The sequence below is a fragment of the Chiloscyllium plagiosum genome, chromosome 19 (assembly GCF_004010195.1).
Source record: "Chiloscyllium plagiosum isolate BGI_BamShark_2017 chromosome 19, ASM401019v2, whole genome shotgun sequence".
Taxonomy (NCBI): Eukaryota; Metazoa; Chordata; class Chondrichthyes; order Orectolobiformes; family Hemiscylliidae; genus Chiloscyllium; species Chiloscyllium plagiosum.
Genome location: NC_057728.1, coordinates 27,288,836 through 27,303,887, shown reverse-complemented (window position 1 = coordinate 27,303,887; position 15,052 = coordinate 27,288,836). Strand labels below are relative to the sequence as shown.

The 15,052-nt window shown below is 39.6% G+C and overlaps 1 protein-coding gene across 2 annotated transcripts in view; it reads left to right on the top strand.

Moving 5' to 3' along the window:
• Positions 1-15,052, top strand: part of fbxo7 (F-box protein 7) — a 38,687-nt gene that overhangs the window by 6,527 nt on the left and 17,108 nt on the right. The window contains exons 1-2 of one of the 2 annotated variants that reach the window (XM_043709416.1): positions 8,966-9,146; positions 14,190-14,253. In XM_043709416.1, the coding sequence (XP_043565351.1) occupies positions 9,080-9,146; positions 14,190-14,253 (131 nt within the window). In that variant the 5' untranslated portion in view covers positions 8,966-9,079. Of the gene's footprint in view, positions 1-8,963; positions 9,147-14,189; positions 14,254-15,052 lie in introns of those variants that run through there. The other variant, XM_043709417.1, reaches the window with a different exon arrangement.

The window sequence follows — 15,052 nt, the reverse complement described above, 5'->3', positions numbered from 1 at the left end:
CAAAATATTCATTTAGTATCTCCCCCTTTTTCTGTGGCTCCACACAAAGGCCGCCTTGCTGATCTTTGAGTGGCCCTATTTTCTCCCTAGTTACCCTTTTGTCCTTAATATATTTGTAAAAACCCTTTGGATTCTCCTTAATTCTATTTGCCAAAGCTATCTCAAGTCCCCTTTTTGCCCTCCTGATTTATCTCTTAAGTATACTCCTACTTCCTTTATACTCTTCTAAGGATTCACCTGACATATGTTTTCTTCTTTTTCTTAACCAAACCCTCAATTTCTTTAATCATCCAGCACTCCCCATACCTACCAGCCTTCCCTTTCACCCTGACAGGAATATACTTTCTGCGGATTCTCGTTATCTCATTTCTGAAGGCTTCCCATTTTCCAGCCGTCCCTTTACCTGCGAACATCTGCCTCCAACCAGCTTTCGAAAGTTCTTGCCTAATTCCATCAAAATTGGCCTTTCTCCAATTTAGAACTTCAACTTTTAGATCTGGTCTATCCTTTTCCATCACGATTTTAAAACGAATAGAATTATGGTCACTAGCCCCAAAGTGCTCCCTCACTGACACCTCCGTCACCTGCCCTGCCTTATTTCCCAAGAGTAGGTCAAGTTTTGCACCTTCTCTAGTAGGTACATCCACATACAGAATCAGAAAATTGTCTTGTACACACTTAAGAAATTCCTCTCCGTCCAAAGCTTTAACACTATGGCAGTCGCAGTCGATGTTTGGAAAGTTAAAATCCCCAACCATAACTACCCTATTATTCTTACAGATAGCTGGCATCTCCTTACAAGTTTGTTTCTCAATTTTGCTCTGACTACTTGGGGATCTATAATACAATCCCAATAAGGTGATCATCCCTTTCTTATTTGTTTTAATATTTTATTGTTTTCTTTCTTATCAACGTTTGCCTTTCGTCATATTCTGAATTTCAACTACATTTGGTTTTTTTGACTTTGGAAGAACATACATTTCTTTTCATTGCTGAAGAAAGGTATGGAGTAGAAGCTTTTTCTCTCGCATTCATAGGGAAAGGTGCAAGAATGCCAAGTTTCAGATATTGAAATTTATATCGGGAGAAAAAAAAAACGTTGATGTTGATTGGCTGAGGCAGTGATGTACAATCCCGTAGCAAGTCCTCCGGGGTCAAAAAGTGTGGTGTTGGAAAAGCACAGCAGGTCAGGGAGCATCCGAGGAGCAGGAGAGTCAAAGTTTCAGGTATAAGGGCTTATGCCTGAAACGTCAACTCTCCTGCTCCTTGGATGTTGCCTGACCTGTTGTGCCTTTCCATCCCCACACCTTTCGACCTGATCGTTAGCATCTGCAATCCTCACTTTCTCTCAAGTCCTCAAGGGTGCATGAAAGAAATTTGGTTATCATATTACATTCGAAAATATGGAGTTATAGTACTTTACAGAATGATCCATGAGAGCAAATTATGTACTTTTTGCGTAGCACTTGTTTTGGTGCAGGAAACCTGGCAGATAGTTTTCATAGAGCAAGCTCCTGCTATTCATAATATGTAAATAGCCATATCTTATTTTGTGATTTGCTTGAGGGATAAACATTGGCCAGGTCACTGTGGATAATTTAATTACTCTTCAAAATAAACCAATGAGCTCTTTCGCATAAATCTTTGAGGTGATTGAGGGCTTGATTTAAATCCTCCAAGTAATGGTACCTTTGACAATACAGCACTTCCTTGGATGTTTGGGACCTGAAGTTCACTGTTGCAAGGATGTGATCAACTAAGTCATGACTGAGACACAAAAGCCAGAGGATGTTGTAATCTTTAAACAAACTTGAATGAATGAAAGCCCTGTGTGCATATGTTATTTCCTTGCAAGTAGTCTGTGGAACAGGATATACTTGACCAAAAAGGTGTGTGCCAAGTCAAAGGCCAAAAATCTGAAAGTTTGAAATTGCATGATTTTGCTTATTTTTGTTACTTCTATCCAAGTTGACATAATGTAGATTTTGGTGACAAACTTAATGGTGCTGATAAGTTTAATGATCTTGCTGTTTTCTTTGGTTTAAGAAGTCATTGGTCTGGGAAGATGATGTTGAAGTAAGCTTGGGAGTGAATTTCTGCAGTGTCAAACAGACAGTAGGTATACCTTATTACTAAATGCCATGGGAGAGGACTGTTAAGTGGCAAGCAGATGGTCAGTCAGATTTCCTGATTGGTTATTAGACATATCCTAACACTGTGTAAGCATTTAATCAGGCTGCTAATTTGAAGCTTATATGAAGTGAAGAGGCTTTGAGGAACCATTTGGTGTGGTATTTGTCAGAACATATCCAGCCATTCCCACTTTGTTATAGCTATGTTGCTACAATGGCTGGCTTCGTTAACTCTGTTTAGCGATAAAACCCAGGGATGTTCAGTGGCGATTCATGAATTGAAGATGAAGGTGATGGGCATTGTCTGACATGTCAGTTCAAGACTATGTATTTGTCCTTATTCTGTGAGATCAGAATTAGTAAACTTGTGTGAGTAAATGTAAATGATTGAACACTGTAGAATCATTCATATATGGTCCCATTACTGATCGTAAGGAGTTAATCTTTTTGCAGCAAACGAAGATGCTTGGTTTGAGGACATTGCACTTAGAAACTCCAGCATGAGATCATGAGGTATTAATTGGCCTTACTGTAACCATCTATGTTTGCTCCGTGTGATTCAAGCCCTTGGACTGGGTCTCCCATGACTTGTAAGCCTGTAGAAATGCATCTTCTGTATTTTGTCAGATGGTAATCAAACTTTTAAAGCATGGTTAGGAAAAAAAAATTTAAAATCCAAAGCTTGTGCTTGAAGGAGAACACGGGACAGCTGTTACTTTCCTAGATCACCTTGGTCAGCGAATTGAGGCTGTTATCCCTCAAATATCCTGACTTTGTGTAATTTGGATCACTTATAAAAATTGTGAATATTTAGCTCCTTTTGAAGTAAGATTAGCAGTGGTAACTGATGAAAGTAATGAATGGCATCCTAATAGATGTGATGTCTTTTAGCTGAGCTTTTACAATGAGTGCCTGCATTTGTTACGACATGGGGTAAACCTCTCTAATTTAAACCAACCACACAGAAAAGATTCACCTCGTGCTGTAATCTGTTAAAATTCGAGAGGCAAAGAACTATCCCAGAGGTCACTATTTAAAGTAAAATGTAACAACTGTTGTTCTTTAAGTCCAGCAGAGAATATTAAAACCAACTACTGTTTACAACTGCTTTCTCTTAAACCTATCTTTTACCTCCCACTCTACAATACCAGTCCGATTTTTTTATTTAAAGAAAATGCCGATTAAGATTTACAACCAAAAATCACGTTTCAAAGCCAGTCAGCTTTGCCAATTCTCCTTTGCAGACTTTGCTCTGTAGATTCTCTCCAGGTTGGCCTCGATGTTCTATTGCACTGACTCCCCAAGACAGGTACCTGTGAGAGAGTTCTTCAGCTAGCAGTCTGCATTTGTTGGTTTTTGGCAATTCTTCCCCTAACTGTTCAAAATGTCTGGTTTTATACCCCAAAATTTCGGATCCTTTCATTGTTTTTAATACTATCAAATTTGATTTTGGTATTTTGGGGCGTGATTTAAACTGATTAGCAGAATTTGACTTTCTTTTTGTTTCATGGCAACCCATCTGCTGCTATTTGTTTCAACCAAATGTTACGTTGTTACCTTGTACAGGACTCTGAACTTTGTCAGTCGTAGCTAGCTTTTCAATTCTCTTAAAAGCACAGTACATCTCTACACCTTCATAACACGCCCCCCCCTTAAGAAAAAAGAACCATCATAATGAAAAGATGGCTTTTTTTTAATCTATTCCTTAACCACAATATCATGACATATATTAACTTATTAACATTGAATAGATGACAATCTTATCTACTGTTTTCCAGTTAAATGCGCGATAATGCATTTGCAATTACATATTTACAAACTGCAACATGTACGACATGTAAATTAATTTTTAAAGCATTCCAAGAATGTAAGAGGACTGTGATCTGTGTACACAACTGTCTCCGACACGTTGTTCATGACATACACATTAAAAATGTCGTAAGGCCAATACTAAACTCAATAGTTCTTTCTCGATTATGGAATATTTCCTCTGGTGGATGTTGAGTTTCTTCAAAAAGTAACCAACTGGCAGTTCAATCCCATCCTCATCTTCCTGTAGTAGTACAGCTCCGACTCCTATGTCACGAGCATCTATGGCAACTTTAAAAGATTTTGAAAAGTTTGGTGTAGCTAAAACTGATGCAGTGGTTAATATTGCTTTCAAATGGTCGAATGCATCGTTCGGTCCACCGAAACTTTGTGTTGTTGTTCAGCAAATCAGTTAATGATTCGCTTTCGCGAATTCCGTTTTTTTGATGTTTATTACCAGTTTTGCTTCTCGTAGTTGGCCAAAGAGGTCTGCCAACTGTACCATGTGATCTTTCCAGGACTTACTCAAGATCACTACATTGTCCAAATAGACTGCACAGTTTGTTAACCCAGGCACAACTCTATTCATAATTCTTTGGAATGTGGTGGGTACTTCATTCCAAAGGGCATCACTTTGAATTGATATAGCCCATTTGGGGTTATAAATGAAGAAATTTATTTTATCATCTCTGGTAAAGGTACCTGCCAGTAACCACGCAGTAAGTCCACCTTGCTAACGTAACTGGCTTGTCCAACTTTCTTGATATAGTCCTCCAATCTTAGAATTGAATATGAGTCCGATTTTGTAACGCGTTGACCTACCATGCAATCCATGCAAAAACATTGAGTCCTGTCTGGTTTGGGAACTAAAACAATCGGCAAGCTCCACTCGCTATGGCTTGGTTCGATGATATCCTTATTGAGTATTGCCTCCACCTCCTGCTATCCGGCTTTTAAAGGATTAAGGTGATAGGGTGTTGTTTTATTGGAGCAGTTTTCCCTATGTCATGTACAATAGCATCTGATTCTTATATATGTACTTATACTGCCGTAACGAACCTTTCAACTGTGTTCTATGCTCGTGAGACAGATAGTTTACTAACCTATCCCACTCCTCAAAGATTTAATCTATTTTGAAGCACATCAAAATCCACACCATCTGGATTTGATTCCTCGCTCTGCGGGACAGTAACTAACACCTGTTTCTCCAGTTCTTTCTCTCTGGAGGACTACACTCATTTATAACCCATGTGAAAGGTTCTTCAAATGCAGGAATTGGCAACAAAAGTGTTAGTTTTATTACCGCCTGTGGCTTACCTACCGTTTGGCACTTATGACATGTACGGCAAAAGTTAACCACGTCCTTGTACATTCCAGGCCAATAAAAATGTTTTTGTACCTTAGCCTTTCATCCCTAGGTGACCTCCAACAGATAGTTCATGTGCTACCCATAACACTTTCTCTCTATATGCTACTGTTAATGCAATCAGGTATGCTTTGGCCCATTTCTCCTCTGTGCTGACCTGCTGTGGTTTCTACTTCCTTCTTAGGATTTTATCTTTCAGATAATAACCCTCTGGAATATTCTCTGCCTCTGTTTTGGAGTATGCATCCACATAAATGTCTTTTTATCATCTTGTCTTTCTGTTGCTGCAAGTCCCTTAGCCTTTCGGGGCTAAATACATCTGTCTGACCCTCTGCCTGTTCAGGTTTTTCCTGCACCATTATGTCATACAGCGTGTCCGCTAACTGAACCTCAACTCCTTCCTTCATCTTTCTCTTTAGTTTTTGCTTTGTGCTGCGACTTATGATAGTGGGATCTGGTTACTACACAGTCTGGGAAAATACCAGGATATTTCCGTTTTTAACTCCTCAGTTTCTTGGTCTTCCTTAGGCTTCTCCACAACAAGAGATGTCACTCCCACCTTGGACCCTGCCCAATCATTCCCAAGAACAAACGGGATTCCTGCAATTGACACCCTGTCAATCACTCCCACTGTAATCTCCCCAATCTTGAGTTGGCACTCCAACCTGATTTACATAGGGGAATGCTAAATTTCTGTCTATCTATCCTACAAATTACCACACTCTAAGGTAACAGATCAGAAAAAGTGCAAGTTTACTCATCTCATACTATCAGCGACTGGTTAGATCCTGTGTCTCTCAAAATTATAACTACTTGCCCATCTCTCCTTGTTCTTTCTGAGTAAACCTTACCCACAGAGGCAAATTCTTTATAGAGATCAGATAATAACTTCATACCAGCCCCTGCCTAGGCTGTGCACTGTCCTGCAGCTCCTCAGCTCTTCTTGGGGTTTCCTTTACTACCTTCACTAATGCCACTGGCTGAACTTCTTTTCCCACATCTTTTCCCACAGTTCCTTTCTTTAACAACCAGCACTGTGACTACGTGTCCCACTTTACCACAGTGGAAACACTTGATGCCTTTCACCTCCTTTCCACCCTTTTGGGCTTCTTTTTTAACCTATGGTAAATTCTTACTAGTAAATTCTTACTCTACTCTTGGTTTCGTAGTGTAGAATCTTACCTTCTCCCAACTTCTATCCCTCAGAGAACAAAATTCTGGTCGGAAGCTTGTCTTATGCACCAACATGTACTTATCTGCTAATCCAGCTGCCCTTCTCACTTCCTGAACTTCCTGCTTCTCAATGTGAATTCTTATAAACTCTGGGAGTAAGTTTTTAAACACCGCCAGCAGAATTATCTCTCTTAGAGCCTCATAGGGCCTATCTATCTTTCAAGCACACACCCATCTATCAAAATGACAATGTTGAATTCTTTCTAACTCAATGTAAGTCTGACCTGGTTCCTTCTTTATGTTTCTGAACCACAGTTTATACATTTCTGGTACTAATTCATAAGCACTTAAAATAGCCTGTTTGACCTCTTCATAATCTCTTGACCCCTTATCTGACAGTTGAGTCTGAACTAGCATTACCCATAAATCCTTGGACCACTCCAGCCAATTTTTCAAATGAAATAAAGAAGTTTTCAATTCTTCCTCATCAAAATGTGTTGAAGTTTTGACATATTTGTATATATCACTACCTTCTCTTTTAATCTCCATCCTGTTAACTTGACTTTGCTGACGAAATCACTGGTTCTCTGGTTCAAATTCTCTTTTTCTCTCTCCCTTCCTCCTCTCTTTGCTCAGCCAGGAATCTTCTCTCTCTTCTTCTCTCTGGCTTTCTTTTTCTTCTCTCTCACTTTCTCTCTCCCTTTGTTTATCTTCTAACTCCATTTACCTTAATTGTAATTTAAATTTTCTTCCTCGACTGCACTTGTCTGTTTCTCTGACACATCTAAGTGTTTGAGCAATTCCGTTACAATTTCAGCTTTTGTCCTTGGTTGAACTCAAATCTAACCTCTTTGCTAATTCTAAAAGTATGGCCTTTTTCTTTCCTTCTAAACTTTCTTGGCAAATTTGAGACTCGCCTTCAAATCCCAGAACCCCTTTAGCAATTTTAAGAGCCATTTCTCTCACTTTTAAGTCTACAAGTCTCTCCAAGTCACCGAAATTAAACAAATTGTCTCACTTACGTTTTATTTAAAGGTCTAGGAAACTAACCGGAAAGTGTTTAAATCTACTGGGCTTTTTTATATCCCTAATCTATTCAAATCTGTCCAAATCTCAGACTGGATCTGTCTAAACCTGTTCAAATCGCAGATGAAAGCCCCCAAACTGTTAGGACACGGGGTAAACCTCTCTGCTAATTTAAACCAGCCACACAGAAAAGATTCACCTCGTGCTGTAATCTGTTAAAATTTAAGAGGCAAAGAACTATCCCAGAGGTCACTATTTAAAGAAAAAAATTAACAACTTTATTCTTTATGTGCAACAGAGAATATTAAAACCAACTACTATTTACAACTCCTTTCTCTTAAACCTATCTTTTACCTCCCACTCTACAAAACTAGTCCAATTTTAAAAAAATTCCCGATTAAGATTTACAAAAAAAAATCACATTTCAAAGCCAGTCGGCTTTGCTGATTTTCCTCTGTAGATTCTCTCCAGGTCGGCCTCTATGTTCTGCAGTGCACATTCCCCAAGACAGGTACCTTTCAGAGAGCAATTTTTTCCCTAACTGTTCAAAATGTCTGGTTTTCTACCTGAAAACATCAGATCCTTTCATTGTTTTTAATATTATCAAAATACTAAATTCAAATTTGATTGGATTTTGGTATCTTGGGGCATAATTTAAACTGGCTGAATTTGAATTTCTTTTTGTTCCATGGCAACCCATCTACTGCTATTTGTTTCGCCCAGGTGTTACATTGTTACCTTGTTCAGGACTCTTTGCTTTGTCAATCCTTGGTAGCTTTTCAACTCTCTTAAAGGTACAGTACACACCTACACCTTCATAACGATGTCTATTTGTACAGATAAATAAAGAAACAAAAGCACTAGTCAAAGGAGGCAGGGAGTTCTCTTAATGACCTAGTCATTAATGACTGGTCATTTTCCTCATTGCTGATTGTGGGGCCGAGATGGATACTTTACTTTAGAAAAATAATTGGGGAATCTTTAGGATGTGAAACATACAGTATAAATTTGTCATGTGATGCTAGAATGAAAAAAGAAAAATAATATGCTTTCTTTTAAATTATGGCAGACTACGATGTTTCTATGAAATGTCAGTGGATCTTAGAGTATAAATTGTTCACACTTTCTCATGACCCTGATCTTAATTAACACATTATTCAAGGATTATATTCTCATTTATGATATGTTCCAGCCTGTCTAGAGCTCCCACTTTGGATGTAACTGTGACTGTCTATTCTTTCTAACTGTGGTAGAGGTGACCATTTGTTCATTTGCTCTTTTCACACTTAATAGTCCTTTAATTTGGTACATTTCCATGACACCATTGGTGTTTCAATGTGTATGTTGTCAAAGTTATCACGAATGCCACAAAACCTAGTAACAAGCATTTCAGTTAAAAAATGATTCAATATTTTTTCAGAACAATACTGTAATTTTAATCTCTCTCTTACCTCCAGCTCCTCTTGCACCTGCAGAAATTCCAACAGCAGTTGACAACTTCATGTTGAGTCAGCTGCAATGAAACTGCGTGTGCGAGTTCAAAGACAGAGAGGTTGGGTGGAGTTGGAGCAGGATGAGCCTACTCTCGCTGACCTGCGCAGTAAGATTACTAACTGTCTTTTACCATCCATGGGATACAGGCAAGTGAAGCAGAATCACTTTGCTGTTTTTATGATTAAATATACTAAGTGTGCTGTTAATATGGTTTGATATGGGAAAGGTCTTTATTTTCATGTTGTCGACTGGGTTATTTTACTGACTGAAATGTTTTTATGATGCTCAACCAACAAATTATTGACCATGTTGATAATTTTAGAACATAGAGGTATAGTGGAAATCGCAACTGATACCGTGTAATTCTTATTGGAAATTGTAAGTATGAGCAGGCTATGAGAAAGTTTAGGCTTTTGCTCAGTTGGCATGTTGTGCTATTCTACAAATTTCTGTTTTGTTACTACTATGTTAAATTTATCCTGCTGGTGGATGTCAAGGTAGCAAGCTATGCCAATAGAGTTTATTACAGGAACTGAAACCTTGCTAATTCTGTTTATCTATTAATGTTGAATCACTCAAAATTATAGTTTCAAAGTTTCGGTGACTAAGGTGTGAATTCGTTATAAATATAAATCACACAACACCAGGTTATAGTCCAAAAGGTTTATTTGGAAGTGCTAGCTTTCGGAGCACTGCTCCTTCATCGGGTAGTGCTTTAAAAGCTAGTACTTCCAAATAAACCTGTTGAAATATAACCTGGTGTTGGGTGACTTTTAACTTTATCTATCCCAGTCCAACACTGGCACCTCCATATCATTATAAATAAACAGACATACAGGATTTTCAGCACAAAAACAGCCTATTTATTAATTTAAAAATCAGTACTATTTATTTTCAGATTTAAAAGAAGATTTATTTAGTTACTATTTATTTGAAGATAAACACAACGTTAGACAAGAATAATAAAGTGAATGTAATATGTGTGCGTTGGCAAGTCTTTGATAAATTGCTGTGTAAGGGATTCATCAAAGGGTCAGGATGTGCATGGTGTTTTAGGCAGCAAAAAGTGTGAAGTATTGTCCTTTAGAGATGTGTGCTGAGACCATGTTGCAATTTGCAATTGTGATTTGGAGCTGAGAAATTGGAACTATTCGATCAAGTATTTGGTCCCTTTTAACTTCTCTTCCTCTGGCTCATGATCCAGTTTATTTTCCATCTGTGAAAATATCTTTGTTTGTAACTTGCGCAAATTACAATTACTGTACTGGAATTCAGGTTTCACTCCACCTGAACAAAGCTTTTAAAAGATTTGATAAATCATCTTAAATCAACCGTGTTCTTCATTAAAATAGTTGGAAATTCAATGTTTAATGCTAACCTTATGAACAGACATTTATTTGTAAGATCTTTTAATATTGAATGCAGTAAACTATCCCCCCAAAAAAACATTAATTTTGATCACAGTAAACATAAATTGAACAAAAATATTTTGATTCTATTTAAGAATAGAAATCTGCTTATGTATAAAGAAAGTTATGAAAATTTTGTTTTGGTGATGATTCTACAAAATCATGTAACTCAAATATGTTTTGCAAAATCTCTGATCTGTTCCTGATTTGTTTTAACTGACTTGTTATTGGGGAAAATTAAGGTCCTCTGTTTACGCACAGGGATGTTAGGACATTTACAAGGAGTACTTTTAAACATACTTGGGTTTTTTTTGGATTAGGCCTCTGTAAAACTATTTCTGTTTCCTATTTCATAGTGTCTTTAATTGTGCATTGTAAAATTGATTTAAAACTATGATTTGTGTATTTATATTCATATTTCTTCAAATAACTGAAAGATACTTTTTATGGAGTTATTCCCAGCTCTCTGCAGGTTGCCTGACTGCTAACAAGCCAATCATAGCTGCCAGTGAACTCTACTTAACCCTGGTTACATTGAGACTGGCAAGACCGGTCCTTACACTTTTTAAATTTATTGTGTGAAGTTGGATACCACATTCTCCATAATTTGAGACATTGATGTAATCCTTCTTCAGACCTAAAACAAAGGATGAACACTAGCAGCAAATAAATAGTAACAGTGCAAAGAGGAGCAGAAGAAAGTAAAAATAGTCATGAGAGAAATATGGCAAGATAGTTACACTAATTAACGAGTTAATAACAAGAATAAAGCGAATGAAAGATTAGCAAATGCATGCAGCTGAAGTGGCAGGAATGAGTAGAAAGAGGAAAAGTTAGCAAAATGGAACAGTTTGAATGAGGGGTGGGGTGGGGGAAAGGAAATAACCAAGAGCAAGTAAGCGCTAAAAATCAGAAAATCGGATTGGTAAAATGTGGAACGGATCACACTGCCTTTGGAATCTGAGGCAATTTTTGTAGTAAGTATGGGAAGAGGAGAGCCAGGAGCTCTCTATCTTTCATGGGAGCTGTTTCCCTTCCCATGCAAAATAGGGAAAATTGCATTTGGTATGCTTTCTTTATTGGTCAGGGCATCGGGTATAGGAGTTGGGAGGTCATGTTGTGCTGTAAAAGACATTGGTTAGACCACTTTTGGAATATTGTGTGCAATTCTGCTCTAGGAAGGATGTTGTGAAACTTGAAAGGGTTCAGAAAAGATTTAAAGGATGTTGCCAAGGTCGGAGGGACTATATTGAGAGGCCAAATAGGCTGAGGCTGTTTTCCCTGGAGCGTGGAGACTGAGGGGTGACCTTTATAGAGGTTTATAAAATCATGAGGGGCATGGGTAAGGCGAATAGACAAGGTCTTTTCTCTGAATGGGTGAGTCCAGAACCAGAGGGCATAGGTTTAAGATGAGAGGAGTAAAATTTAAAAAGGACATAAGGGGCAATTTTTTATACAGCTGGTGCATTTATGAAATGAGCTGCCAGAGGAAGTGGGGAGGCTGCTACAATGACAGCATTTAAAGGGCATCTGCATGGGTGTATGAATAGGAAGGGTTTAGAGGGATATGGGCCAAAGTGTTGGCAGATGGGACTAGATTAAGTTAGGATATCTGGTCGGCATGGAGGAGTTGGACAAAAGGGACTCTTTCCATGTTGTACATCAATGTGACCCTATGTGCTTTTTGAGCTCATTGGGTTAACAGGCAGGCCATTAAGGAGTTATTTCAACTTTTCAGTCATGAGCCACGGGGAGCACAATAGTGCACATCAGGGTTTGAATATATCAGCTAATCCTGGGGGCAGTGTAGGCACTGGCTAGTATGTTTAAAAGACTTAAAAGATGTGATGATGGGCGAAAGTGGGAAGAATGTTTGTATGATAGAGTCATAGAGATGTACAGCATGGAAACAGACCCTTCGGTCCAATCCGCCCATGCCGACCAGATATCCCAACCCAATCTAGTCCCACCTGCCAGCACCTGGCCCATATCCCTCCAAACCCTTCCTATTCATATACCCATCCAAATGCCTCTTAAATATTGCAATTGTACCACCACTTTCTCCGGCAGCTCATTCCATACATGTACCACCCTCTGCGTGAAGAAGTTGCCCCTTAGGTCTCTTTTATATCTTCCCCCTCTCACCCTAAACCTATGCCCTCTAGTTCTGGACTCCCTGACCTCAGGGAAAAGACTTTGCCTATTTATCCTGTCCATGCCCCTCATAATTTTGTATACCTCTATAAGGTCACCCCTCAGCCTCCGACGCTCCAGGGAAAACAGCCCCAGCCAATTCAGCCTCTCTCTATAGCTCAAATCCTCCAACCCTGGCAACATCCTTGTAAATCTTTTCTGAACCTTTTCAAGTTTCACAACATCTTTCCAATAGGAAGGAGACCAGAATTGCACGCAGTATTCCAACAGTGGCCTAACCAATGTCCTGTACAGCCACAACATGACCTCCCAACTCCTGTACACAATATTCTGACCAATAAAGGAAAGCATATCAAATGCCTTCTTCACTATCGTATCTACCTGCTACTCCACTTTCAAGGAGCTATGAACCTGCACTCCAAGGTCTCTTTGTTCAGCAACACTCCCTAGGACCTTACATTAAGTCCTGCTAAGGTTTGCTTTCCCAAAATGCACCACCTCACATTTATCTAGCTGCCACTCCTCAGCCCATTGGCCTATCTGGTCCAGATCCTGTTGTAATCTGAGGTAACCCTCAAAGTTTGAGAGAAGATTTGTAGCTCGGGTGCTCGTTGCTGTGGTTCTGTTCGCCGACCTGGACCCAATATACCGGCCACTACAGCGGACAGCTGAAACTGACAACTGGAAGCGGCAGGGACAGGCCACTATAAATGCCGGAGGAAACACCACAGAAGCGCTTCACAGGAGGCTCCCAAGCAGTGAGGATGTCACCTAGACAGGGGACGAAACGTTTGCAACAAAAACTTCCAGCTCGGCGAAAGAACCACAGCAATGAAGTAACCCTCTTCGCTGTCCACTGCATCTCCAATTTGGGTGTCATCTGCAAACTTACTATCTGTACCTCTTCTGCTTGCATCCAAATCATTTATGTAATTGACAAAAAGTAGAGGACCCAGCACCGATCCTTGTGGCACTCCACTGATCACAGGCTTCCAGTCTGAAAAACAATCCTCCACCACCACCCTCTGTCCTCTTCCTTTGAGCCAGTTCTGTATCCAAATGGCTAGTTCTCCCTCTATTCCATGAGATCTAAGCTTGCTAATCAGTCTCCCATGGGGAACCTTGTCGAACGCCTTACTGAAGTCCATATAGATCACATCTACTGCTCTGCCCTCATCAATCCTCTTTGTTACTTCTCCAAAAGGTGGGAGAGTCCAGACCATGACGAATCTAGAATCCAGAATTAAAAATAAGAGGGCAGATAATCTGTTGGTCAGACAACCATGTTCTGTGGAATCCCCATCGTTCTACATTTGAGAGGAATTGCCCAAGAAAATTGATTTCTGAAAGTCTCTATTTAAATCAGTGACATTGGATTGTTCAAATAAAATTAGGTAAAATAGTTACTTCTGACAAATTAGGCTATATGGGCAGATTTCACTGCATAATCTTGCACAGATTGCCACTCTGGCCCTTGCTTATTACAAAATAAGGGAACTCTGCTTACTGAAAGGACATTCCATTCAGGGCTGCCTCCTAAATGCTGAACCGTATTTCCATTCTGATGGGTTTTCATGGTGCAGACCTGTGAGAGGAAGGTAAACTACACCCCCTTTTTTTTTACAGCTTTCAGTTGCACATTCTCAAAATTAAAAATCCTGACAACCACTTTGACAGCTGCTGTCAAAGAGTAAGTATGGAATGTAAGTATGTTGTTAGGGTGCTGAGTGGGTAGAATGTCAGGTTAGTGGGATGCCCGCTGGGTAGGGTGTTGGGTGGTGGGGCAGATAGGTGTTTAAGGTAGGTTGGAGAGGGCTGGAGAAATTTGATCCAACAGTGTGTTGGGTGACTGACCTGGGGCGCTTGAATCTGACAGCATGGGAAGGGGGATTGGATTAGATTAGATTGAGTTTGATGTGGCAGGGTGGGGAATGGGTGATCTGGTTTGACCACTGTTTGGAGGTGGGGAGGGTGGGCATTTTTACTTGGTCTGACCTGCACATGACTCCTACAACAAATTGGTTGACGCTTAAATGACCTAGGGATGCAATCAGTTCAAGAGTAACTAACTAAAGCTGGGCAACAAACACTGGCCCTACACTGACACCCATAGTACAGGCCCTTCAGCCTTCAATTTTATGCCAACCTTTAACCTACTCTAAGATCAATCTGACCTACATTCACTTCATTTTACTATCATCCATGTGCCTGTCCAAGTGGTGCTTGAATGTCCCTAATGTATCTGATTCTACCACTTCTGCCGGCAGTGCATTCCACACACCCACTACTCTGTGTAAGGAACCTATTTCTCACATCTCCCCTAAACCTTCCTCCAATCATCTTAAAATTATGCCCCCTCATGATAGCCATTTCTGCCCTGGAAAAAAGTCTCTGGCTATCCACTCTTATCTATGCCTCTCATCATCTTGATGTGGAGGTGTTGGTGTTGGATTGGATTGGACAAAGTTAAACATCACACACCACGTTAT